Below are 25,337 nucleotides of genomic sequence, written 5' to 3'. Positions count from 1 at the left end.
TGAGCATTCAAGTGCCCTTCGTCTTTGTTTTAAAATTGAATTTTAAGGTTTAGAAGGAACATACTTTAACATAATAAAGGCTATATATATTTTTTTAAATGTGATTTTTTAGATTGCCTTTTAGTATTCTTGTCTGCTAATTCCAATATCTGAGTCATCTCTGGGTTTGTTTTTATTAATTTTAATCCTGATCATAAGTCATATTTTGTTGCCTCTTTATATATAACTAATAATATGCTGATTTACAACATTGTAGAGGGTTGGTTTTGTCTTCCTTCCAGTAATGTTGCATTTTCTGACAGGTGATTTAAGTGGATCACTTTGACTTTGTCATGGCTTGGTTTTGAAATTTGTTAAGGTGAGTATGGAATGGCCCTTGCTGTGTAGGAGATGTGTTCATGAGATGTGCTATTTCTGGGTCACACCTAAGTAAGTACCCAAGATGTTCATCAGGGTCCAATTCTAGTATTATACAATTTCCAGAATTTACATTTAGCTCCCAGCCAACTAGCAACTGTTTCCTGCTAGGCTTCAAGGAATCCTGACTGTACATCCATAGTTTTGTGTTCAGCCAAAGACCCAAATAAAACCTGAACAGGTTTTTGGGTCTTTATCAGCAACACTTGTCTTTTTGTTACTGCTCTGCAAATTCCAGTTGTTCAGTAACCCCGAATTGTGTGCTCTGTTTTCTCTACTTAGCAAGGGTGAGACCTTCATGTCTCTTTGTTGCAGTTTGGGAAATATTCCCAAGAGAAGGCTGGGAAGAATGTGGAGTTTCCCGGTGTGTTTCCTTATTCAGGAACTGTAGCCTTAAACTCCCTTACAGCATTCAGTGCCTGAATGTCTTTTGTGCTCATGTCTTTTGTGCAGTTTGTAGTTCTTCATAGTGCAGGTAGGGAGCATGAGGTTAAGCTGCTACTCTGATGATCAGAACTGGAAGTCCAGTCTTTTAAAAGGATGTTTTAATTTAATTTAATTTAATTTAATTTAATTTAATTTAATTTAATTTTATTTTATTTTATTTTATTTTATTTTATTTTATTTTTTTAATTTTTATTTATTTATGATAGTCACAGAGAGAGAGAGAGAGGCAGAGACACAGGTGGAGGAAGAAGCAGGCCCCATGCACCGGGAGCCCGATGTGGGATTCGAGGATCGCGCCCTGGGCCAAAGGCAGGCGCCAAACCGCTGCGCCACCCAGGGATCCCGGATGTTTTAATTTTAACCAAATTGCAAACCAGTCATCTTTTATGAGCCCTGTAATTAGCATTCCTTAGGATTCCTCAATTCATGGTAGATTTTTCTTAACTTTTCATTTAACGCCTATGTTAATGCAAACCAAGCTCGAGTCAGCCCTTCGACATCCTACACTCCCAGTCGTCACAAGAGGAGTTACGAAGATGATGAAGATATGGACCTACAGCCCAATAAACAGAAAGACCAACATGCAGGGGCCAGGCAAGCAGGTAGTGTATGCCAACGAGCTTTCTGTACATCTCTCTCTCAAATGTGTTTTCAGAGTTAAGTGTTGTGTAATATTGCTCTAGATTTAGGAACTGACCATGATTTAACAACCCTGCGTTCAAGTTCATCACAGTTATAGACAGTTTTGTGAGTTTCTACAGTACTCTTTGGTCAAACTGCTTCATAAATGAGCAGTTAGGCATCACTTAGACGTGTCTGCTTTCCTGTTAATTTGTAAGAGTCTCAGAAGGCTAGTTGAAAAAGGTCTTTTCTCATTCTTTATTTTTATCTCAGCTCCTAAGGAATATGGAAGCTAGTACTTTATACTGAAAATGTTTTTCTTTATATCTGAAAACATCCTTTTTCATTTTATTTTTGAGATAGTGTTACTTTTTTATTTTTTAAAGATTTTATTTATTCATATGAGAGCACGTGCACGCAAGCAAGGGGGAGGGGCAAAGGGAGAGGGAGATGCAGGCTCCCCACTGAGCAGGGAGTCTGACATGGGGTGGCGAGGGGCTGATGCAGGGCAATCCAGGGCTCTGGATCACTACCTGAACTGAAGGCAGATGCTTAACCAGCTGAGCCACTCAGGCGCCCCCAAATAGTGGTACTTTAATTTAGTATGGTCAGAAGCATCAGAGGATAACTATGAAATTGTGGTGAACTATGTAACTTCGTTCTCAGCTTGAGAGCAGAGAGCCCTTAGAATAGTCACAGTTCTGTTCTGTTTATGCACATTTGTAGCAGTTTTTTCATGAAACATGCTGAAAACCCAATGAATTCTGATTAATACAGGGGGACCAAAAGTTACAATATCCTAAGAGCATGAGATAATTTCATAATTCACATATTTCATTCTTGATTTCACCAATCACAGTGTTTAGGAGTGGTGAGTTTCTTTATTATGGCAGGTAGATAGGTTTGTCTTTATTCCTCTTTTATGTCCATTCACTTCTCTTGAGCACCGTCATCAGGAGGCAAGTTGAAAGGAGAGGGGGTCAAACAATTCAGTCTAGTCAAGGAGCATCTGTAAGATTCGATTGAGAGTGGTAAAGAATTACTAAAAATTTCATTTAACCATAGATTTCCTACTTTAGAAGTTCATATTACTATATTTCCTTAGAGCAAAGGCATATTTTAATGTTTCTAACATCGGGATGTTTTACAATCTGTACAAATGTGGTGGTGGTGTTTTTCTCTACCCACTCCCTAAATGTTCATTAAAATTAGTGGTGTGTCATAACAATAAGTAACATACTAGCATCCGGGATGTATGGCAATTCTCTTATCACCTAAGCAGCTGATGCTCTCCTCTTTTTTGTGTTTTGTTTGGATGTCATACTATATATAGGGCCCTTGGACCTTCGAGTGCGTTTGTGTACAGCTTAACTTGTTTGTTGGTTTCTAGGTGATCTTTCAAGCTATGTATATTTTTTAATTTTTTTTGAGATAAGTGTAGATCACATGTAACTGTAAGAAATGTTTCCCCTGATAGTAACATCTTATATAATTATAGTAGAATATCATCACCAGAAAGTGGACATTGACACCACCCTTCGACCTTCTATGCACGTTTCTTATCTTAAATGTACTTATTTGTGTGTATTTAGTTTGGGGCAGTGTTGTCACGTATAGATGTCACGTGTGGGGCTGCTACCACAGTATCTAGAACAGTCCATTGCCCACGTCTTTCAAGTCGCCCTTTTAGAGTCATGCCTCCTGCTCTCCGGCCTCTCCCTTCGCCACAAGTCCCTAACCCCTAGCAAACACTAATCCATTCTTCGTTCTTCATCTCTGTCCTAATGTTATTACAAGAGTGTTACGTAGTCAGGTATACAGATTCCAGTCTAGCATTAACCCTAATAAAATAATAAGTTACATAAATGGAATCATACAGTATATTCATTTTGTGAATTGACTTTTTTCATTCAGCAAAACTTCCTTGAGATCCATCTAGGTTGTTGCATGTATTAATAGTATATTCCTTCTTATTGCTGAGCTGTTTTATGGTGTGGCAAGCTATATGTTGGTTCTAATTAATTGTACGCCCTAAGCTGTGACTACTTTCAAGGATAGAGAGCGTTTTTTAAATCATTTTTGTATTGCCAGCGGCTAGTCTGATTTAGGAATCAGAATGAATTGTACGTAATGAATGTTACAAATTATTTGGTAAATGAATTTATTGCTATATGGTTTTATTCTGTTTAATAAGTAGAAAAACATGTTCTTTCAAGGTGGGTTCGTTGTCAGTAGACAGTGTGTTTTGTAGGTTAAAGATGTCACAGTCACTATTAAATACTAATAACTTTTACAATACTTGAGGTTTGAAGGGGGGAGTTTTTTTGTTACTGGGAGAAATGATTAAATTTTTCAGATCTTCATAATTTTTGTTCTGTTTTAGCTCAGACAGAGGGTTTTGTTAGCATATGCTACTTTCTTAAGAACTGTAACAACTTGGGTTTTGAGTTCAGAAGCATCATTTATATCAAACTTGAAAGACTCTTTAGGAAGCCTTAAAAATGACTAAGTACAGTGCTGTTCTTTGAATTTAGGGAGTGTTGGTGGTCTTCAGTGGTGTGGAGAGCCAAAACGTTTAGAAACTGAAGCTTCTACTGGGCAGCAGCTGAACTTCTTGAACCTCTCTTCTCCTTTTGACCTGAATTTCCCACTGCCAGGGGAGAAGGGCCCTGCATGCCTTGTGAAGGTACTAAACCTTTTATAGACCTGACCTTGTTGTAGATGTGGAATGTGTCTTGGGAGTTAACATGGAGTACTCTCAGCATCTGTTTGTTTCCCATGGCTGCTGTAGTGAATATTCACAATGTTAGTGGCTTTTAAACAACAAAAATTTATCATTTTTACAGGCTTTAGGTCAGAAGTCCAACATCTATCTCACTGAGGATAAAATCAAAGTGTCCTTGGGGCTGCATTCCCTTCTGGATGCTCTGGGGGAGAATCTGTTTTCTTGCCTTTTCCAGTTTTATAAATACTCCCATTTCTTGGTTTGAGGCCCCTTCTTCCATCTTCAAAGCCAACAGCTATGCATTTCTCTAAGCATGTTTTCATAGTCATTTCTCCCTTAGACCGTAGGTGGGAGAGATTCTCCCATTTTAAGAACCTTGGTGATTAGATTGGGCCCAACCAGATAATACAGGATGATCTCATCTTGGGGTCTTGAATGTATACACATCCCTTTTGCTTGTCAGGTAACATATTCACAGATTTCAGGAATTAGGACGTAGACCTCTTTGGGAGGCCATGTTCTGCCAACCACAGCACTCTCAAAGAATTGAAGGATATGGGGCACCTGGTTGGCTCAGTTGGTGGAGCCTGTGACTCTTGATCTCAGGGTTGTGAGTTTGAGCCCCATGTTTTTTTACTTAAAAAAAAAATAGAGTATTTCCAACACAGAATAGTTTAATTCATGTGTACTTCCTTTCTCTGTCATTTCCAACTTCCAACAGTATCTGTGCATTTTCAACATTATTCTCATCAAAATCTGTATCTCATTTGTATTTAAAATAAAATAGAAGGCAAAAAATTTATTGGTAGCTTGTTCTATCTTGCTTACCCTGGTTTTTTTATCCTGATAGGTGAAACAAGCAGTATAAGTTTCAGAAATGATCACTGAGAATTTTCATTCTTTTATTTTGTGATTTTAACCTAAATGGCACTTTAGTTATATATCACAGGGACCAGAGTTAGGACAGCTTTCCGCCGTGCTTCGTGCTTCAGTTTAGCCTCATCAAGAGGAGGCTTTGACAGTTACTGAAGTCCATCAAAGATAGACTTTGAAAGTTTTATTGTGAAAAACCTTTCTGAGTTTTGTATTCCTAATGGTGCATAGTTGGTGAATAAGTCCAAAGTTAGTAGTCCTGCGTTTTTTTTGTTTTTTTTTTTTTTCCTTTCTTGGTGTGCTTAATAGGTTTTGAGATAATGCATGGTTCTTGTTTTTCTTTAAAGATTTTATTTTTTATTTATTTGGGAGAGAGAAAGAACATGAGTAGGGGGAGGGGCAGAGGGAGAAGCAGACTCCAGCTGAGCAGGAAGCCCAATGTGGGGCTTAATCCCAAGACCCTGGGATCTTGACCTGAACTGAAGGCCCTCCGTTAACTTACTGAGCTACCCAGGTACCTGATAATGCATGTCTCTAAAGTTAATTGATCCACATCATTTGGGAAAGCCTTTTCTTCGAAGTGGTGTAGTGCGTTGATAACAGACCTTGGTCCAGGAGTCAGGAGTCCTGTGTTTTAGTTGTTAATTGCTAACTAGGAAAATGACTTTAGGCTAGTACTTTATTGTCTTGGTTTCAATTTATGAAATAAATGAGTTGCTTTAAGGTCCATTTCCTGACCGATAAAAATCTAAGATACTATTATTACCTTAACACTAATATTTTATGACTTTTTGGTATTATTTGGTCCTAACAATGTGATTTTTTATATGATCTCCTATCAGGTATATGAAGACTGGGATTGTTTCAAAGTCAATGATGTTCTTGAGTTATATGGTGTCCTGTCTGTGGATCCTGTACTAAGTATACTAAATAATGATGAAAGGTGAGTCTGTTTGCTCTCTTTTGGGTAAATTTATTTTGATCTAATTTCAAACTTGCAGACAAATTGGAGGATATTTATAAAGAACTTTCTCTCTTTACCCAGAGTTAGCAGTTGTGAACGCTGGTATCCCATTTGTTCTGTCATTCATATGTGTATACGCACATGTATTTTTCTGCAAAACTTCAGAGTAAGTTGCATACATTATTCCCTAAATACTTGAGTCCTTATTTCCTAAGAACAAGACTTTCTCCTGTAGAGTCAGGGTACAGTTATCAAAAATGAGGAATTTGCTATAAACACACCATACACTAACTCATGGTCCATACCACGGGCCATGGTTCTTTCTTGTGAGTTTTTTTTCTGTTTTCTTTTTCTTTTTTTCTTTTTCTTTTCTTCTTCTCCTCTTTCTCCTTTTTCTCCTTCCTCTTCTCCTTCTCCCTCTTCTCCTTCTCCCTCCTCCTCCCTCCTCCTCTTCCTCCCTCCCTCATCCTCCCTCCCTCTTCCTCCCTCCCTCTTCCTCCTTTCTCCTCTTCCTCCTTCCTCCTCCTCCTTCTTCTCCTTGATCCAGGATCCATAGGGTCATGTGTTTCACTCACCTGGAACAGTTCTCAACTTCTGTCTTTCCTGGCCTTGACACCTTTTTTTTTTTTAAAAAAAAAAAAACTTCACAAAAATTTGTTTCTCACAGTTCTGGAGGCTGGGAAGACCCAAGAGTAAGGTGCTGATGCTGCCATACCTATATCTGGTGTCTAGTGAGGGCCCATTTCCTGGTTTGTAGATGGCTGTCTTCCTGTGTTGTCACATGTCAGAGACCCTCGACACCTTTGAAGAGGACAGCCAGTCATTTTGTAGAATATCTCAGTTTGGGTTTGTGTGACATTTCCTCATTAGATTCAGGCTGTCCTATCAGGAAGCACATAATGTCAGTGTGCCCCATTACTAGTTATACTAATTTTGATCATTTTGTTAAGGTGACATCTGTCAGGTTTCTGTTTTTTACTTTGTAAAAATAAGCAATTTGGAAGGAGATACTTGGAGACTACATAAATACCCAGTTTCTCATTTCATCGCTTATTTTAATATCCACTGATGATTTCTTAAAAAGATTTATTTATGTACTTTAGAGAGAGTAGGAGGGGCAGATGTAGAGGGAGAGGGAATCTCAAGCAAACTCTGCACGGAGTGTAGAGCCCAACACGGGGCTTGATCCCATGACCTTGAGATCACGACCTGAGCTGAAACTAACAGACGCTCAATTGATGGTGCCACCCAGACACCCCTATGCATTGATGATTCTTGAGTCAGTTTTGTTACTCTCATGGTGATTTTATATCTCAGTCATTCCTTCTACACTTGTTTATTGGCATTTTGTTGGAAGAGAGATTTCCCTTCTCTCTTGTTTATTTAAGTAGTTTGTTTATATCAGCACGGGTGTTAGTCTGGTACTTGAGATTCAAATTTTCTCATTTGGCTAGTGGGAGTCATTGTAAATATGTTCTGGGGCCTTGCTGACATGACCTCATTTTTGAACATATCTTTTCTGACACATTATGCTGTTTCAACCTCATCTTGTCCGACCCATGCTCCAACTGCAGTATCAGCGATTTTTCTAAGGAGCATCAGTTTCTTTTAGTGAGGAATTTTAAAGTCATGATGTGAGTGCTTGTGTGCTCAGTGGTTCCAGGATTGGTATTGCTTCTATGCCTTTTTAGTGGACAGTGCTAGGAAATGTATATACATATACACGGTATGCATACAAATAAATGAATGTTTATTTACCCATACATCTTTATATATTTTTATTTATTTATTTGACAGAGTTAGAGCACATAAGTAGGGGGAGTGGGAAAGGGAGAAGCAGACTCCCCGCTGAGCAGGGAGCCTGATGTGGAGCTCAATTCCAGGACCCTGAGATTGCGACCCAAGCCGAAGGCAGATGCTTAACCGACTGAGCCCTTCTTATGTATTAATAAGTCTCTCTATCAGAACCATGAATTCACAGTGTTTCTAGTTCTAGCTCCACGTGCACATGTTCTCCCTTCGCCCTCCACATTATTTGTAACTCCTAACAGAAAGAAGCTTGACTCTCATTATTCTCAATATATTCCATGGCACAGAGAAGGCAGCTTCAGAATTGGTAATCTATGCCACTGCAAAAAACCTCATAATTTGAGTTCAAGAATGGTTTCTACTTCTTTTTATTTTAAAATGAAGTCTATAGTCAGGGTTCTGTGTCCATAGTTCCTGGAGTGAGTCCTTTTCTTCTCCTTTGGTTCTTTGGCTCATTATTCATTTAATGTAGCTAAGCTTATTTGTTTCTATTGCGTTTCATATTAGAGTTTCTCGTCCATCCTTGTCCATCCTTGTTTTGATTTTTTTAAGTATAGAAAACGTTGACATTGTTGCCCACAACACAGTTACATACAAAGAAGGTAGGGGTGTCATCCCCCCCTGCCCTATTCCCACTCACCCTCCATAGGGAACCAACCTGTCTCTGCTTTTATCTTATATTTTTTGCAAAAATAAGTAGACATGTGTATGTTCTATCCCCCCTTTATATAAAGGTGGTATGGTAATATGTATTCTTTATACTTTCTCGCCCCACTTAACAATATATCCTGAAAACCCAAGTCTTTCTCATTCTCTCTTGTTTCCTTTTGAATTTGCCAAGAGTGGGATCATATGCCCTCACGCAAAACAGTTTTCTTGTTGAGTATTGGATATTCATCTTGGTTTCCCTATAAGAAGAGTTTACTTTTCACTATAAGGAAAAAAAGGGGGCGGGGGACAGAAATTTTAAACAACTGTAAATATATATATATATACACATATATATATATACACACACATACACACACACACGTATATAATGCAACAACATATATGTGTGTGTGTGTGTAGCAGATTGCTTGTCCTGGCGGTTTCTGATTATGATTTTCCTGCTTTAGTCACTTCATTTGTTGAAGCCGCTTAATCCACAGATGCATCAGATGGCTTGAGTTGCCAACCTGGTTTGGCCCTTTAACTGGCCATGTGGATTCCTCATTGTAGATGAGGGTAGGTGAGGCGTTAATGAATTGATGTGTGCACAGCAAAGAACACTGCCCAATGCGCAGTACATACCACGTAAAAGTTGTCATCGTCCTTGTGTGTAAGGAGGGTAGCAGTATAAATTGGGGACTCTGTAGAGCAGCTGGTAAAGTCTGAAGTTCTAGAAACATTTTAGTGATTTGTTTCGGTCATATCACTATGAATTAATTGTCTGCTAATTTTTTAGCAAATCTGAAAAAGTTATTTTTTTACTGCTTGACTATTCACTATTCAAGGAGGTGAAATGGAAGAATAAAATTTAGGAAAACCAGTTAGCAAAATAAGAGATGAATGGATCTTCCACACTGAATAATAGATACCTAATGGCTTTTGAGAAAAGGACTTCAGTTTTTGAGACAAGTTGTGAAGTATTTCATGTCTCAGCTGATAAGGTGGTTTCCGAGCACAGATACTCTTTATCACTGATGCATTCTGTCCCATTAGTTGTAGTTCTAGCATACTCAGAGTGTTCTTGTTCTTGAAGAATACATACATATCCTCATATGACCTGATTCACCTGATGTCTATGTGGCATGACAATTTAGCATGAGGAGCCATTTTCCATTCTTTGAGGAGATGTACAGGTGGAACCATTCTTGGCTTGAATTCTCATTTTCAGAGCTGTGCCTATGAATTGAAGTTTTCTCCTCTCTGTAGGGATGCCTCTTCGCTCCTGGATCCGATGGAATGCACAGACACTGCCGAGGAGCAGAGAGTGCACAGTCCTCCTGCTTCATTAGTGCCAAGAATTCATGTGGTTTTAGCTCAGAAGTTACAGCACATCAATCCTTTACTGCCTGCCTGCCTTAACAAGGAGGAGAGCAAAACCTGTAAGTGTAAGTGCTAAGGCCTCGGGACCCAGAGACCGTTAGCCCTGCGCATGTTGGGAGCTGCGTGTGCCGTGTGCTTACGGTGGGGCTGAGCCGGTCAGTTCCTCGTTGCTCAGGTTAATCTAGCAATCTCTGTGACTCTGGCCCATTTTCCTTTATGTCAATTTTCTTTATTAAAATGAGGCCCAAAAGTTGACAAGCTGTCTTACTTTGAATGTTGGCATCACTTAATGACCAGTATTTTAAGTCTACGCTAGTTGTCTACAGACTTGAGTGCTTTGTTCCTGAGAACTGGGGAGGAACTGGTATGTGTGTTCTGAGTGTGGTCTCCCTCCCTTCTCTAGTTGTTTCAGGTTTCATGTCCGAATTGTCCCCCATCCGAGCAGAGCTGCTTGGGTTCCTCACTCACGCCCTTCTGGGAGATAGCTTGGCTGCTGAATACCTGATATTGCATCTCATCTCTACAGTGTAAGTGCTATATTCCTGGTGGCAGGCAGGGGAGGTGGAGGTTTTGTTGAAAGTGGAAGAGAGCAGGAAGGTTTCTCGGGTAACTTCTGTGCTACTATTGATTATTTTCGTCATCAAATGGTTTTTATTCATTCAGTGTAATAAGTATTACATGATATCACGAATTCCTTTGTCCATTTTTTTGTTTTACATTTAACCTTTTGTTTGTCTCCCTTAAATACAAGAGCCACAATCAGACAAAGAATCTAGCTGATGAGTAAAATGAGCTGTTTTATTCTTTTTGCATTCTGAATTCTCTGTTTATACATCCTAACGCTCTGCAAGGTCCAGTGTACACACATCTAACTTGTATGCAGACGTGCTTTACCTCCTTTCCCCTCCACCGCAGGTCTTTATTTTTTGATTTCAGAAATAACTTGTGTCTTCAGCAAGTTCCAGGAGCATGAGGAGACTGGAAATTGTCTGTAATCTCATCCACTTAGAGATGATCTCCAGTAACACATTGGGCTCATGTTCGTTTCATCTTTTTTGTTTACGTATGTGTACATTCCTACACGGATTTCCATCGTACTCTAAATGGATCCACGTCTTGTTTTTATCATTTAAAAACATCTTTTTATTATTCTTTTTTTTTTTTTTTAAAGATTTTGTTTATTTATTCATGAGAGAGAAAGAGGCAGAAACGTAGGCAGAGGGAGAAGCAGGCTCCATGCAGGGAGCCTGATGTGGGACTCGATCCCCGGACTCCAGGATTACGCCCTGAGCTGAAGGCAGATGCTCAACTGCTGAGCCACCCAGGTGTCCCTATCTTTTATTTTTTTTTTTTAATATTTTATTTATTTATTCATCATAGACACAGAGAGAGAGAGGCAGAGACACAGGAGGAGGGAGAAGCAGGCTCCATGCAGGGAGCCCAATGTGGGACTTGATCCCAGGACTCCAGGATCACGCCCTGGGCCAAAGGCAGGTGCGAAACTGCTGAGCCACCCAGAGATCCCAGGGTGTCCCTATCTTACACATTCTTGTTTTGTAATTCTTCATGAACTTCATGAACTGTAATGGCTATACAGTATTTTGTTATAGACCATTGTGCTAGTTCCATAATTATTAGATTTCCTAGTTTTCCTCTATAAATGACACTGCAGTCAACATCTTTGTACTGCAGACCTTCACTTGGTTGGGACTTCAGATCGCTGTATATAACGGTTGAGTACAGACTCTGGAGCCAAAGTCGGTAGGTTCAAATCCAGCTCTCCTGCGTTCTGCTGTGTGAACTCGGTTACTTCAGATTTCTGTCTCAGATTTCTCACCTGTACAGCGAAGATGACCTGCCTCAGAGAGTAGGAATTAAATGAGACATTTAAGCCCTCTGAACAGTCCCTATAGCACATGCTCAGTGCTCACATATAAGTACTGGCTATTATTTTTATTGCTGTTATTCTGATAAATGAACTGGTCAGAGTAATTTGCTTTATTTTATTTTATTTTATTTTATTTATTTATTTATTTATTTATTTATTTATTTATTTATTCATGAGAAACACACACACACAGAGGCAGAGACATAGGCAGAGGAAGAAGCAAGCTCCATGCAGGGAGCCTGATGTGGGGACTTGATCCTGGGACCCCAGGATCACGCCCTGGGCTGCAGGTGCTAAACTGCTGAGCCACCCAGGGATCCCAATTTGCTTTATTTTTAATGACAATATTGTGCTAATCTTTGTTTGCTTTTTGATGGAAATCAGAAAATCATCAATATCTTACTGGTTGGTATCTTTTTTTCTAGGTATACAAGAAGAGACGTTCTTCCACTGGGAAAATTCACAGTTAACTTGAGTGGTTGCCCACGGAATAGTACCTTCACAGAACACTTGTACCGGATTATTCAACATCTTGTTCCAGCAGTAAGATCAATATAAATATTTATTACAGATCTGAACACTCTGGGACGCCTGGGTGGCTCAGTTGGTGGGGAACCAGCTTCTCCCTCTGCCTCTCCCTCTGCCCCTCCCCGGTCCACTTGTGTTCTCTTCTCTGCTCGCTCTCTCAAAAAAAAAATACATTAAAAAAACAAAAAAACAAAAACAAAAAACCTAGGGGCCAAGGGCAGTCGACAGCCACAGAGTATGGTGCCACAAAGGAGAGCCTTGGGGGTCAGGACTACTGTGCTGTCAGAAAAGGTTAGGAATGGGGATTTCTGAGGAGGAACCGCCAAGTGCTCTGCCAGAAGGGCCAGGCTTTGAGTTGGAACTGTCTTGCTTGCATTTCGTCCTGTTTACGCTGTTGTACGCATGCCCCGAAGTTTTCCTGAATGATGTGACAATATGTGTTTTCCGTGGCCATTCAGAGCCTGTGTTTTCAAAGCAAACAGTAGAATACAAGAAAATGCTTTCAAGTATAAAAAGTACCTCAAACCATATGCAGATAACACTGGAGTTACTGGCTCTACCAGCTTTTGAAGTAGCAAATCCATTATGCCATAGTTAAGGTACAAGCAGAACAATAAAAAAATAGTGAGATTAATTTTAAAAGTTGTCTTACAATGATTTCTTTCACACTGAATCTGGATGCCAACAGGGCAGCCATGAGATTCCTGCTTCAGTTTGTATGATCAGATGAACTCACGGGAAGTTGGTTGATGTGAGGAGATTTTTGAACATGTTTTATCTTGTGCTTGAAAGACATTCAATATTGGGATACCTTTTCAAGAACATTAATACATCCAATATAAAAGTCAGGTTACAATGTAAAGATTTAACAAAATTCTTTAGGTATCTTCAGCGTTCATTCTAATGGGCTACTGTCCCAGATACCGTCTCCCTAGACTGTTTGATCATCAGGTAAAAGTGCCTGTTTATGTACAAGTCAGCCCCTCCCTACCTGCTCTCAGCCCTGCCTGACGTGATTGTGAGCTGCCACCATCTCTGCATTCTATAGAATTTCGGTCAGCAGCAAAATTTGATTTTTGTCACATCCCTTTCCTTCCCCTTGAAATGCAGTTTAAATGGAGTCCTTATGGTGAAAGTTGAAATATTCAGTGTCCCTTTAGTATAATCCTTTCTCAAACAAGGAGCCCTAGCCCTGTCACCTGAAATAAAACCAGCTTGAGACCATCTGCTGTAGCTCAGGTAGGGGGAGACAGACCTCGTATTTCCCCTGTAGAACGTTTCCAGTTTCCAGGAGCGGAGGTATCTTATACACTAACCTTTTTTCTGAGGTAACCCCTCTGGTTGTTGAGAACTCCAATCAAGGTCACCTCAGAGTATGAGTTTTTAAGGAGTCCTAAAGTATGACAACCATTTTCGGGGTTACTCATTGCCTCTCTCCATTTGTGTCCTAAATTACTCCACCGTGTGCTATTTTAGTGTTTTGGAAAATGAAAACGTATTATTTAGCATAAAAAAAATTAAAATTAAATTAAATTAAAAATTTAAAAAAACCTGAGCATCCTTTAAAAACCATCTAATTGTCTTTCATTCAGCTCAAGTATTTAACTTTGAGATTTTAATAGATCTTATTAAAGAGGACAAAGCCTGCCATGTCCCATAATTTACATATTCACCCCTAAACATTTCACTTGCCTTTTATTGCACAAGTTTCTATGACTCTAATGGCACGATTGCAAGTACATCCCTTAAAATTATATTCTTGGTTGATGCCAGTTTGTGCAACTTGGTATCATTTTTGTGCATTAAAATCTTAAATCTTAAATAAGCCTAAATTAGAGGACCATATTTCATTTAGATTGGGTAATAAAGATCTTTATCTCCATTACCCCAGTTTTAATTCCTGTTTGCAAAGTTGCGCTGCCTTTGTTTGCCAGGGCAGATGGAATGCAGGGTTTGTGTGGTAGTGAAACATTGGGAATGAGGGAATTGCTTCTGACTAGTCATGTGAGTGGCAATGCTGATCATGTCTTATTTTGGAGATTTAGGAGGTTAAAATAGATCATTCATGTGACCATGTTATTAGAGGGTAAGGCCCTTCAACAGCAGTAGACCAAGCAGACTAGCATTTCTCACACTCCTTAACTCACTTGACACAAAAAATTGACTCAAAGAGGTATAGTTTATCTGTGGGTTTGTTTTTTTTTTTAAGATTAAAGTTTTGGGTTTTTTAAAAGATTTTATTTATTTATTCATGAGAGAGACAGAGAGAGAAAGAGAGGCAGAGACACAGGCAGAGGGAGAAACATGCTCTATGCAGGGAGCCTGATGTGAGACTTGATCCTGGGTTTCCAGGATCACACCCTGGGCTGAAGGTAGGCGCTAAACCGCTGAGCTACCCAGGGATCCCTTATCTGTGTTTTTATTATCAATTTACCATAGTAGAAAATAAAACTAAAGATATACCAAAATATTCTTGAAAATAATTCCATATGAACATAAAATATTTTTGTAACAATAGCTATTTTCCCAAGTCATAAAAGCGACCTGGCTTTAAATTTTTGCCAATCTCAAATAAGTAAGTAAGTAAGTAAGTAAGTAAGTAAGTAAATAAATAAATAAATAAATAAATAAATAAATAAATAAATAATTTTTGCCAATCTCTTTAATATCTGGATTAATAGAAAACCACTGATAAAAGATTATCAAATTGTTTCTGCATTCAGTCTTTTTGTGATAGGATGTTTTGATTGAAGTACATGAAGGAGAGCTGACCCCTTTGAATAATGGGATGTTCCTTGATACCAGACCAAAACTGGTCACATGGCATTTTTTTAAAGGATAGTTGCAAGTGTGAAATCTGTAATCTCCTCAAGGAACTTTTCATACTCTGTTACTGTAAATTCATTGGTCTGCCTTGCACACTGAATGGGTCTTTTATCCATGCATGCTTTGGATCTCATGGACTCCATAAAATGTATCAGTCACTCCCTGGGAGTTCCCTGGACCACATTTCGGGAATTATTGAAATGGCCTTCTATCATAATATTCTGAAATCTGACTAATAAAAAGTAAATACAGAATATGTCATTGAAGTGCCATGGAGAACAGTAAAGGTGCAGGGGAAGTGGGGGCTAGGGAGTCTGGGCTAGAGTGGAGTTCCTCAGGTATACAGTGTGGGGGGCAAGGTCTCACCTTCAGGGAATTCAGGGAGAGACTTGCTGCAAGCATAGGAACAGGCCAAATGCTTCTGTTGGAGGGAATGTCCATCCTGTGCAGGGAGAGCAAGCACGGCTCTGAGGCTGTGTGGTGTGCTCGGCACACTTGAGGCCCACCAGCAGAGGCCAGTGTGGCCAGTGTGGATCGAGTTCTGGGAGAAGGGGAGGAGGTGAAGTCCAAGCAGCAGCCTAGCGTGCATAAGTAGGACACAGATTATGTTTGTAAATGTGAAAATTCTCTGTGGTTGGTGCTCAGGGTTGTAGCGTGGTGAGGTATTTCCTTGTTCTATTTTTCATTGCTTTGTAGTAGATTTGTGGATTTTACTCTTCATTGTTACATATCTCACTCCCTTACATTCCTCTTGCGAGTTTATGTCTAGCACCAAACTTTTTCTGAACACTTGCCTGGTTAGTATCTTGTTTAGTTTTCACAGCAGGTGTACTGTGATCGACCTGCTTCTGCATACGTGCAGCTAGACCCTGCTATGTGCCACCCTGTATTTAGACAGACTTCTTCTGTCTAGAATGTGGTCCTAGCCCCCTGCCCATTTTCTTTGAATCACTGAGCCATAGTACAATAATCCTGTCGGTTCTGAGAGTTTCTCCTTAGCACCCTCCTCCCTAACCCCAATCTCCACCTTCGCACACGTACTACTATTTGGGCTGGAGTGATAGGGAGATTGGAGCGTGATGCTGGGTACGGAGGGCATGGAGTGGTGGGCTCGGAGCGGGGACACGGAGTGATGTGCACTGACCGAGACTGTACCATGCTAAGGTCGGACGAGGAGGCATTCTGCAGCAGGTTACAGGACCCCCAGCGCCTGGCACCTGCTCAGTGTGGTCTGTACCCCTGCTTCTCTTAGGACAGTTTGTTTCCTGGTCTGCAGTAGTCTGATGAGTGAATGTGATTTTAATTTGAGGAACACAGAAGAAAATGAAGCTTTTCTTTCCCCACTTTGCTCATTTTGAATAGATAAATACTTTCTACATTGCTATCCTGTGGTTGTGGGTAGGTAAAAGAAGTTGAGCTTCTGAATGTTTGGTAAATGTATCTGAATTATCTATTGTTTGTTTCTCGTTTCCTGGTAAAATCGAAATTATTTTTTTAAGAATACCGAACAAAACAGTTGAGAGTAAAGCAGCTCACAGAATTAGTGAAGTTCTTATTTAAGTTGTAGATTTATTATTTAAGGTGGATATGTAAGATTTTTTCTCTAGGAGCTCAAGAAACCATAAAACTATACCCTTAGAAATTAAATAAGATCTTTCCTTACACACATATGGAAAGTATTTAACCCCATATATGTACTTCCTTAAAACAGGAAACTTTGTTCCTTGCTCATTAAAAAATTTCTTTTCGCAGTCTTTTCGTCTGCAGATGACTATAGAGAACATGAACCATTTGAAATTCATCCCCCACAAAGACTATACAGCCAATCGCCTGGTCAGCGGGCTCCTCCAGCTACCGAGCAACACTTCCCTTGTGATTGATGAAACTCTCCTAGAACAAGGGCAGCTGGACACACCAGGTATGGACTTGAGTGTGTCTCTTCATTCCTAATCTCCCATGAAAGCCAGATCTGGTATTGACTTTAAAAAGGATCACCAATCAGAGACAAACTTATATTTCACAAGTATTTAGGATCAAGGCTTGCCATATGAATTAGTGTAATGTGGATATTATAGACTTAGAAATTGTGTACATTGGCTGTGTTTTGTCCTAGTATGAAAATAGTACAATGACAGGACAAGGATGTAGCAAGGAGCTCTTTAAGGCTAAGAAAGGAGGAGATTATGCCTTCAGTCATATATTAGCTAAAAAGAAAAGTGTAGGGGCACTTGAGTGGCTCAGTGGTGAGCATCTGCCTTCGGCTCAGGGCATGATCCTGGGGTCCTGGGATGGAGTCCCATATCGGGCTTCCTGCATGGAGCCTGCTTCTCCCTCTGCCTGTGTCTCTGCCTCTCTCTCTCTCTCTCTATCTCTCTCATGAACAAATAAAATCTTTTAAAAAAAAGAAAGAGAAAAGTGTAGAGAAGATCTAATAAAACATTAACTGCCCAATATGAAGTTTTTGATTTTTTTATTTCAAAGAATCTCTGAAAAAAAAATATTTAGTAGAAGACTACACTTTATTGGGGGGTAAGTTCAAGAAGTAAAGGTAGAAGGAAAAAAGAGTGGACTGGGTATACTTAATAAGGCACAGATGAGTATAAAAATCCGTAAAATTCAGTAATCGTATCTCTATGCATAAAAATCATTTTAGTTCAACCATACTGTGCTAGACCTGTACACGTCACATAGAAAGTGATTGTACTTACTAGGAACTATCTTGTACCTAGTTGCATACCAGATGCTAGATTAGATTTTAGGAGGTCCTGGCCCCAAAATACATTTGTTTAGCTTGACCAGTGTTGTCTGAAGCCTATTACTTAGTGAACATTTAGCCTAGGAGGTCGAACAGTGCTTGAGATAACTTTTTAAAGCAGTAGAAACTTCATGTCGGATCCCTGGGTGGCGCAGCGGTTTGGCGCCTGCCTTTGGCCCAGGGCGCGATCCTGGAGACCTGGGATCGAGTCCCACATCAGGCTCCCGGTGCATGGAGCCTGCTTCTCCCTCTGCCTGTGTCTCTGCCTCTCTCTCTCTCTCTGTGTGTGTGTGTTACTATCATAAATAAATAAAAATTTAAAAAAAAAAAAAAAAAGAAACTTCATGTCTTACAATCAGTGTCAATAAAACCAAATTGTTTAGGTGATTAAAATCAAATGACTAAAAAATTACTATTTTTTTATTTTTCAGGTGTTCATAATGTGACTGCCCTGAGCAACCTAATAACTTGGCAGAAAGTGGATTATGACTTCAGTTACCACCAGATGGAATTCCCCTGCAATATTAATGTTTTTATTACTTCAGAGGGGAGATCACTCCTGCCGGTACGAGGAGACATGTTAAGATGGAGGGAGGTTAACGTTGGAAAGATACCTGTACTCTTTTGTTTCTTCGTATGGCTTATTATTGAGGAGTTAAACTTGTTTCAGAATTGGGGCTGTTGATTATCAGTAAGAGAATTGATTATTTTGTTCCTGCTGTGGGAATGAAAACCTTTGAAGAACCAGATACGGCAAATCCCAAGACGAGCAGAGCAAAGCTGTCGGTAGCAGCAGCTCCCACACCCAGGCAGAGAAAGTAGAAGCTTTCTGTAAATTGCCTGATTCACATCTAGACCTTTGTTCTTGCTGCCTCCGTCCTATTGTCTCTGCCAATCTTACGTGAGAAATAGTTCAGAATTCCTTTTAAAACATTTAAAAATGTTCCTGATGACATGGTAATTATTTTTATGCTTTATGGTGAAATGCTCTGATAAGTCATCAGAGTGACTGATGCAGGGAGCTTTTAATTGAATCTTTTCATGATGAGAAGTACGCCCCGTTGTCTAAAAGGTGTAGAGTTTCTCTGTAAACTGATGTTCACTGTGATTTATGAGAAACTGCCTGTGAACGAGAATGAAATGGCCCCTGGGTAAGTTTTCTCTGGGAAAGTGTGATTTGCTTTACATGGTTTCTAGAAAGAGAGATCAGTAAGTTGTACACCTATTCCAGGATTAAGGAAGCCTTGAAAACATTTTAATTAGCTGGTTTTTAGAGGTTGGTTACCTTTTTATGTGTTTACTGCTCTTCCTGCGGAAATGTAAGTAACCAAAGAAACGCTCACCTCTGTAATTGTCGCCGAGGGAGTCACGGTGCTTGTAAACGAATGTTAGAAGGTGACCCCCCTCCGGTAATAAAGAGTATTTCTCGATTGCTACGCGGGCTCATACAGACGAAGCCTCCTCCCAAAATTTTGAATTAATTTCGGACCGTGGGAACCCCCGCGTCCGTTGTCTCTGCAGGCAGACTGCCAGATCCACTTGGAGCCCCAGCTCATCCCGCCCAACATGGAGGAGTACACCGACAGCCTCCTGTCCGCCGTGCTCCCCTCTGTCCTCAACAAGTTCCGCATCTACCTGACCCTCCTGAGGTTCCTGGACTACAGCATTTCCGATGAGATAACCAAGGTGTGTCTGGGGTGAAACCAACGATTTCCCGTGTTGAGTTAGACGGTTTGGTCACGTTACATGTACCGCGACTGCCGACGAGCTTGTGCTCCTCAAGGAGCCGGCGGTGCTCCTCAGCACAGTCAAAGTTCCTGCTTGATGCTCTTGTCTTTAAATCAGAGGGAAAAACTTACGAGGAGAAGGACCTTCGTACCGCTTTGTGTATTTACCTGTGTGGTTCCCTTCCCCGTGGTCTGGGTGCCGGTGCGCGTCACCGTGTGGTCCTTCCATTTCGGCCTGGAGAACCCTCCGTGCTTCCTGTCGGGCACATCGGCTGTGACAAGTTCTGCCGAGTGGTTGCCGATCTGGGAATGTCTGAATTTCTCCATTTTTGAAGACTAGTTGTACTGGACGTGGAGTTCTTGCTTTATAGACCTTTTCTTTCAGCGCTTTTCACGTGTGTCCTCCCGTTGCCTTCTGCGGAGGGGTGCGGTGCGCTCGCTGCTGAGGCGAGGCCCTGTGCGCAGTGAGTCCTTTTGCTCTGGTGCTTTCAAGACACTCTTTGGCCTTTGACAGGAGTTCAGCTGTGACGTGTCTGGGGGTCTGGATCTCTGAGTTTCTTCTACTGGAGTTTATTGAACAACTTGGGTGTGCGGGTTACTGTACATCTTGGGGAAGTTTTGAGGAAATTTGCTGAGTTTTTGACCATTTCTTTACATTTCTTTCTGCCCCTTTCTCCCTCCTTTCCCTACAGCATGCCTGTAGGTGGATGTTGGCAAACTTGATGGTGTCCCACAAGTAGCTGAGGCTCTATTCATTTTTCCTCCTCCCTCATACTTCTGGACACACTGGCCATTCACACTCAACCTTTCTGCACGTTTACGGAGACTTTTTTTCTGCCTGCTGCACACAGCTGCTTTTTGAGCCCAGTTTCTAGTAGTGAATTTTAAATTTCAGCTACACTGTTCAGCTTCAGAATTTCTATTTGCTTTTAATTTTATTAAAAGACTTTTATTTATTCAGAGAGAGTGAATGGGGGAGGGAGGAGGAGCAGAGAGAGCGAGCGAGAATCCCAAGCAGACTCCCCATTGAACATAGAGCTTGATTTCATGACCTGAGCTGAAACCGAGAGATGCTTAACCCACTGAGCTGCCCACGCACCTGTTTACTTTTTAAATAATTTCTGTGGGGGCACCTGGGCGACTGAGTGGTGGAGCTTCTGTCTTTGGCTCAGGGGGTGATCCCAGGGTCCTGGGATCGAGTCCCATGTCGGGCTCCCTGCATGGAACCTGCTTCTCCCTCTGCCTGTGTCTCTGCTTCTCTCTGTGTCTCATAAATGAATAAATAAAATCTTTAATAAACGATTTCTACCTCTTGTTATTTTTTATTTGATGTGACATTATTCTCATACTTTCTTTTAGCTCTTTAAATGTGGTTTCCTTTAGTTCTTTGAATATATTTAAAGAGCTGATTCAAAGTCTTTGTCTTGCAAGTCCAATATTTGGGCTTTCTCAAGGACTGTTTCTGTTTACTTCTTCGTTTCCATTGAAACGGTCCAGACATTTCTTTTTGTTTCTATGTCTCCTTGTTTTTATTTTGAAAACCAGAGTTTTTTGTTGTTGTTTTGAAGATTTTTATTCATGAGAGACACACAGAGAGAGGCAGAGACACAGGCAGAGAGAGAAGCAGGTTCCATGCAGGGAGCCTGACGGTGGGACTCGATCCCAGGACCCCAGGATCACGATCTAAGCCGAGGGCAGATGAGCCACTGAGCCACCCAGGCGCCCCAAAACCAGGTGTTTAAATGATATGCTAGCTCTGCTCTGGTGGATCCTTCCCCTCCCTAGGGTTTGTTGTTGTTTGCTTGATGCTTAGTGACTTTTCTGAATGAACTCTTGGAAACATATCTTTTGTGTGTAGGTCCTGGAGTCTCTGCTCTGTTAGCTTAGAGGCCAGTCAGTGAGTGAATTTCCTTAGATGTCTGGAAGCAGGTCTCCCAGTCAAAGCCCAGGGCTCTGTGTCTCCACGGGGTAGGCCTTTGACACACTGCCGCGCAGTTGACAACTGTGACCATCCCTTCTCTTTCTGCTTGCACAGAAAAGGCTACCCAGACGGGATAGCTGAGGGCCTGCTCTTTTTTTTTTTTTTAAGATTTTATTTATTTACTCATGAAAGACACAGGGAGAGAGGGAGACATAGGCAGAGGGAGAAGCAGGCCCCATGCAGGGAGCCCGATGCGGGACTCAATCCTGGGTCTCCAGGATCAGGCCCTGGGCCAAAGGCAGGCGCCAAACTGCCAAGCCACCAGGGCTGCCCCTGAGGGCCTGTTCTGATCGGAGTACGTGCTCGGCCCTTTGCACGCATGCGGCCTTCTGCATTCGGGAGGACTTAGAGATGGATGTGTCCTTTGGGGGCTTTGGAGGGGAAGAGTTCTCATTTCCTAGTTTTTTTCTTTTAAGGGATTTGGTTAGCTGCTTATTTGCCCCAACCGTTACCCAGTGCGTGAGGCAGCCAGGATGATCAGTAATTGCTTCGGATTGTTTTTGATAAATTCCCGGGGGCAGGGTGGCGGGGGGGGTGGGGAGAGGCTGTTCATACAGTCAGGCTGAGTAAAGACGCCTTGCACATGGTTCTCACAAGGAACCAGCAGAGAGTAACGGATCTCCAGGAGTGCTGCTTTGCAAGCACCCTGTTGTGTGGTTGCCAGGCAGTCCCTTTTTGGGGGTGTAGGCTGAGAGGTGGGGTGGGTAGGGCAAACTGAAATGCCTCAGAGCCCAGTGTTCTGTCTTGAACATATGATGACTGTATTCTGGTTAATTTTCAGACTTTTGAAGAAGCACACTTTGATAGTTCTTGCTAGTGTTCTTGTCCCCTTTAATGGTGGAAAGAATTTTCAGATCCTCCCTCCCTCCCTCTGCCACTTCTGACATCACTGCCCGATTGACTGTGCCCATTGCTGACCTAGGCGCTCGCCCGGGAGCCCCAGGCTGTGGAGGGGTGGCTCCCAGTCAGTCCGTTGCTCTCTCCGGCGCCCGAGCAGCAGGGCTGACTTCCTCATTTTCACATCAGCCAACGGACTGCATTACTTTGCTTTTCCTACATAATGCACGTCGTTTCCTCAGAAGCCGTGGTTTTAAAGGCCACTTGCTCTCTTGTCACAGGCAGTTGAAGATGACTTCGTGGAGATGCGCAAGAACGATCCTCAGAGCATCACTGCTGACGATCTCCACCAGCTGCTCATCGTGGCTCGGTGAGTAGGACCTGCCCGTAATTGCTTTTTCGGTAAACTCTATATGAACCTCGCAATTTTTAGGAGTAACTGAGGCAGGTTTCTACAAATGGAAAATGTTTTTCCTTTAAAATACCATGTGAAGGGCATTGAGCGGGGGATTGTGTTTGGCCAGTGACCATTTCAGTGGAACAGGTTTTGCTTTTTCTCTAAACCTTAAAGATCCCTTTACGGAAGTCTTACTTGGCTCCTGACTTGTGTGTAAGCTACCAGATGGTCTTGACCCCTGGCCCAGTATTCCTAGGTGTTTGTTTTTTTTTTTTTTTTTAAGTACTAGTTACTGTCCTCAGTCTAGACTTAAATCCAGTTCTGTGTTTCGTGCCAGGTTCCTGTCTCTCAGTGCCGGTCAGACCACACTATCAAGAGAACGATGGCTAAGAGCAAAGCAGTTAGAGTCTTTAAGAAGAACCAGGCTTCAACAGCAGAAATGCGTGAATGGAAATGAACTTTGAAGATCTGACACCTCTGAGAGTATTGGGCAGATTGTAGCCACATTATTGTAAAATTCAATTACCATTTATACCACATTGTTTTGTAGATAATTTGTATCAGACACCAATGACTTTTCCTGAAATCAAGCCTGGTAACATCTGAAGTTTATATAATATTCAGTAAGGGCTTTTACCTTACTGGTTTTATGGAGCTTTTGATTGTTTTATAATTATATAAATTAGTAACAATGTACAAAAGTGTATTTGATATTAAAAGTTTAATATTGATAATGTTGCTGATACCTTTTCCTTAGTTTCAGCTAAGTCGTAGGTCAGACTGTTGAAATGCTGATGTCAACTTCATTTGAAGAAAATTGTTGGAATTCCAAAGTCAGAGGAGTTGTTCAGATTTTTACAATGTCTTTCCAATTAACGGTGGGTCTGAATGTGGTTAATGGTCCAACTTTGGGGAATGGGGTGTACCGGCCATTAATTCACATGACTGTGAAATTCTGTAGCATCCTTTCCCAAACGTTGGACCACAGAAGTTTTTTTTTTTTTTCCACTTAACAGTTATTAATAACCTGCAAAATTAGTCTATTACATGGCAGTGGTTCCCAGACCTTTGGATTTCATGGACCAGTAGTAACATTTCCAAAAATTTGAGGGACAGGGTTGCCAATGTATTTTGCCAAGTAATCTGAAAGAAACCACTGTATTATCTTTTTTTTTTTTTTTCTTCATAAAAGGAGTCTCAGGATGAGAGTCCTTTCAGTGGAATAAACACAGCTTTTTTGGGAAAAAAACACCACATTGTCCTTATTTTTCTCATTTCACCCCTCGTGCATTTGGGAACCACTGTTTTATGGGACGTAAGGGAATGCTGCCCTAGGATAGGTTGTGTTGCCCAAGTATGAAGAAAGCAAACAGTTAACTTTTTAAAATATGCCTTCTGTAGAAAATAAAGTTTTAAATTGGTTTCGTAATTGTCATTTAGTTGCTTTGATGATTGTATTGGATTTTAAACTTTTGCGTAAGTTTTTCCATTAGTTTCAGATGTGTTAGCTCAACGAACATTCTCTGCTAATCCAGGAATACCCAATAAAGCTATAGGTAAGTTTTTCCCAGACCAATTACAGTTTTAACATAAAGGTTTTTAAGGTAACAAAAATATCATTATCCATAGCTAGAAAGCAATTTAATACAGTACAGCAGTGTAATTGTGGCATAAAGGATGTTTGGAAAGTTCTGACCATTACTTTATACGTAACTGAGAGCTTACATAAAGATTAATTTGTTGTTGTTTTTTTTTTTAAAGCCAGTTAGTTTACCTAGTGGGAAACAGGAGATCAGTTAAATGATTCTGCGGGTGTTGTTTCCCCTCCCACTCCAAATCGACATCGCTGAACAAGGAAACCAGGGTCAGCCTTGAAAACCAAGGAATTCATTATGCCTAATGTACTGAAGTGAAAATTACTAGTTTAACTTTTCCTAAACTCAAATCTATTTTTATAAACTAATGTAAATAATCTGTTTATATTTAGAATTCTAACTGGTTTTCATTTTTATAACGGGTAGGCTAGACTTCCTTAACCTTTTAGAAATAAAAATGAAGACTCAACTGGATTTGTGAAAATAAAATTCAAGTAGATTAGTTACCGTGTGATTATTGTGCCAATGTGAATTGTAATTTACCAAAGAGAAGTACATAATTTGCTTGATATTGCAGAAAAGTTCCCTTGAAAGGAAAACCCTCTTTGAAATAAACAGAACTTCCCAAATTATTAGTACTTTGGGCTGTTTTTCATGAATTGTAAGTTACCCTGTGACGTATGGGAAAAGATCCAACACCCTCCTGGTGGAAAACCGTTGTAAGCTTAACTGTGGGAGCTGGTGCGGTGTGGGGTCTTCCTACGGGTGTCCCATCAGGTAGGAGATTGGTGCTCTGGGCTTCAGAACCCCTTTTCTCTGTTGCCCACACACTGGAGGGTGCGGTTGGTTATTCCTATTTGGATCACCAGGAAACTGAACATACTACCCTGACTGGAATTAAATGTTGCCGCCTTTT

The 25,337-nt window shown here is 40.8% G+C and overlaps 1 protein-coding gene across 2 annotated transcripts in view; it reads left to right on the top strand.

Moving 5' to 3' along the window:
• The window catches only part of MCMBP (minichromosome maintenance complex binding protein), a 49,748-nt gene extending 24,695 nt beyond the window's left edge, over window positions 1-25,053 (top strand). Inside the window, exons 6-16 of one of the 2 annotated variants that reach the window (XM_072740234.1) lie at window positions 1,322-1,466; window positions 4,020-4,171; window positions 5,926-6,026; window positions 9,774-9,952; window positions 10,291-10,414; window positions 12,201-12,318; window positions 16,882-17,047; window positions 18,316-18,449; window positions 19,406-19,570; window positions 22,711-22,799; window positions 23,164-25,053. In XM_072740234.1, the coding sequence (XP_072596335.1) occupies window positions 1,322-1,466; window positions 4,020-4,171; window positions 5,926-6,026; window positions 9,774-9,952; window positions 10,291-10,414; window positions 12,201-12,318; window positions 16,882-17,047; window positions 18,316-18,449; window positions 19,406-19,570; window positions 22,711-22,799; window positions 23,164-23,290 (1,500 nt within the window). In that variant the 3' untranslated portion in view covers window positions 23,291-25,053. The remainder of the gene's footprint in view (window positions 1-1,321; window positions 1,467-4,019; window positions 4,172-5,925; window positions 6,027-9,773; window positions 9,953-10,290; window positions 10,415-12,200; window positions 12,319-16,881; window positions 17,048-18,315; window positions 18,450-19,405; window positions 19,571-22,710; window positions 22,800-23,163) is intronic. The other variant, XM_072740233.1, reaches the window with a different exon arrangement.
• Window positions 25,054-25,337: the final 284 nt, after the last annotated feature.

Source organism: Vulpes vulpes, chromosome 15 (assembly GCF_048418805.1).
Source record: "Vulpes vulpes isolate BD-2025 chromosome 15, VulVul3, whole genome shotgun sequence".
Lineage (NCBI taxonomy): Eukaryota > Metazoa > Chordata > Mammalia > Carnivora > Canidae > Vulpes > Vulpes vulpes.
Note: the sequence above shows the minus strand (reverse complement) of the source record. Positions and strands in the feature narration are given on the sequence as shown.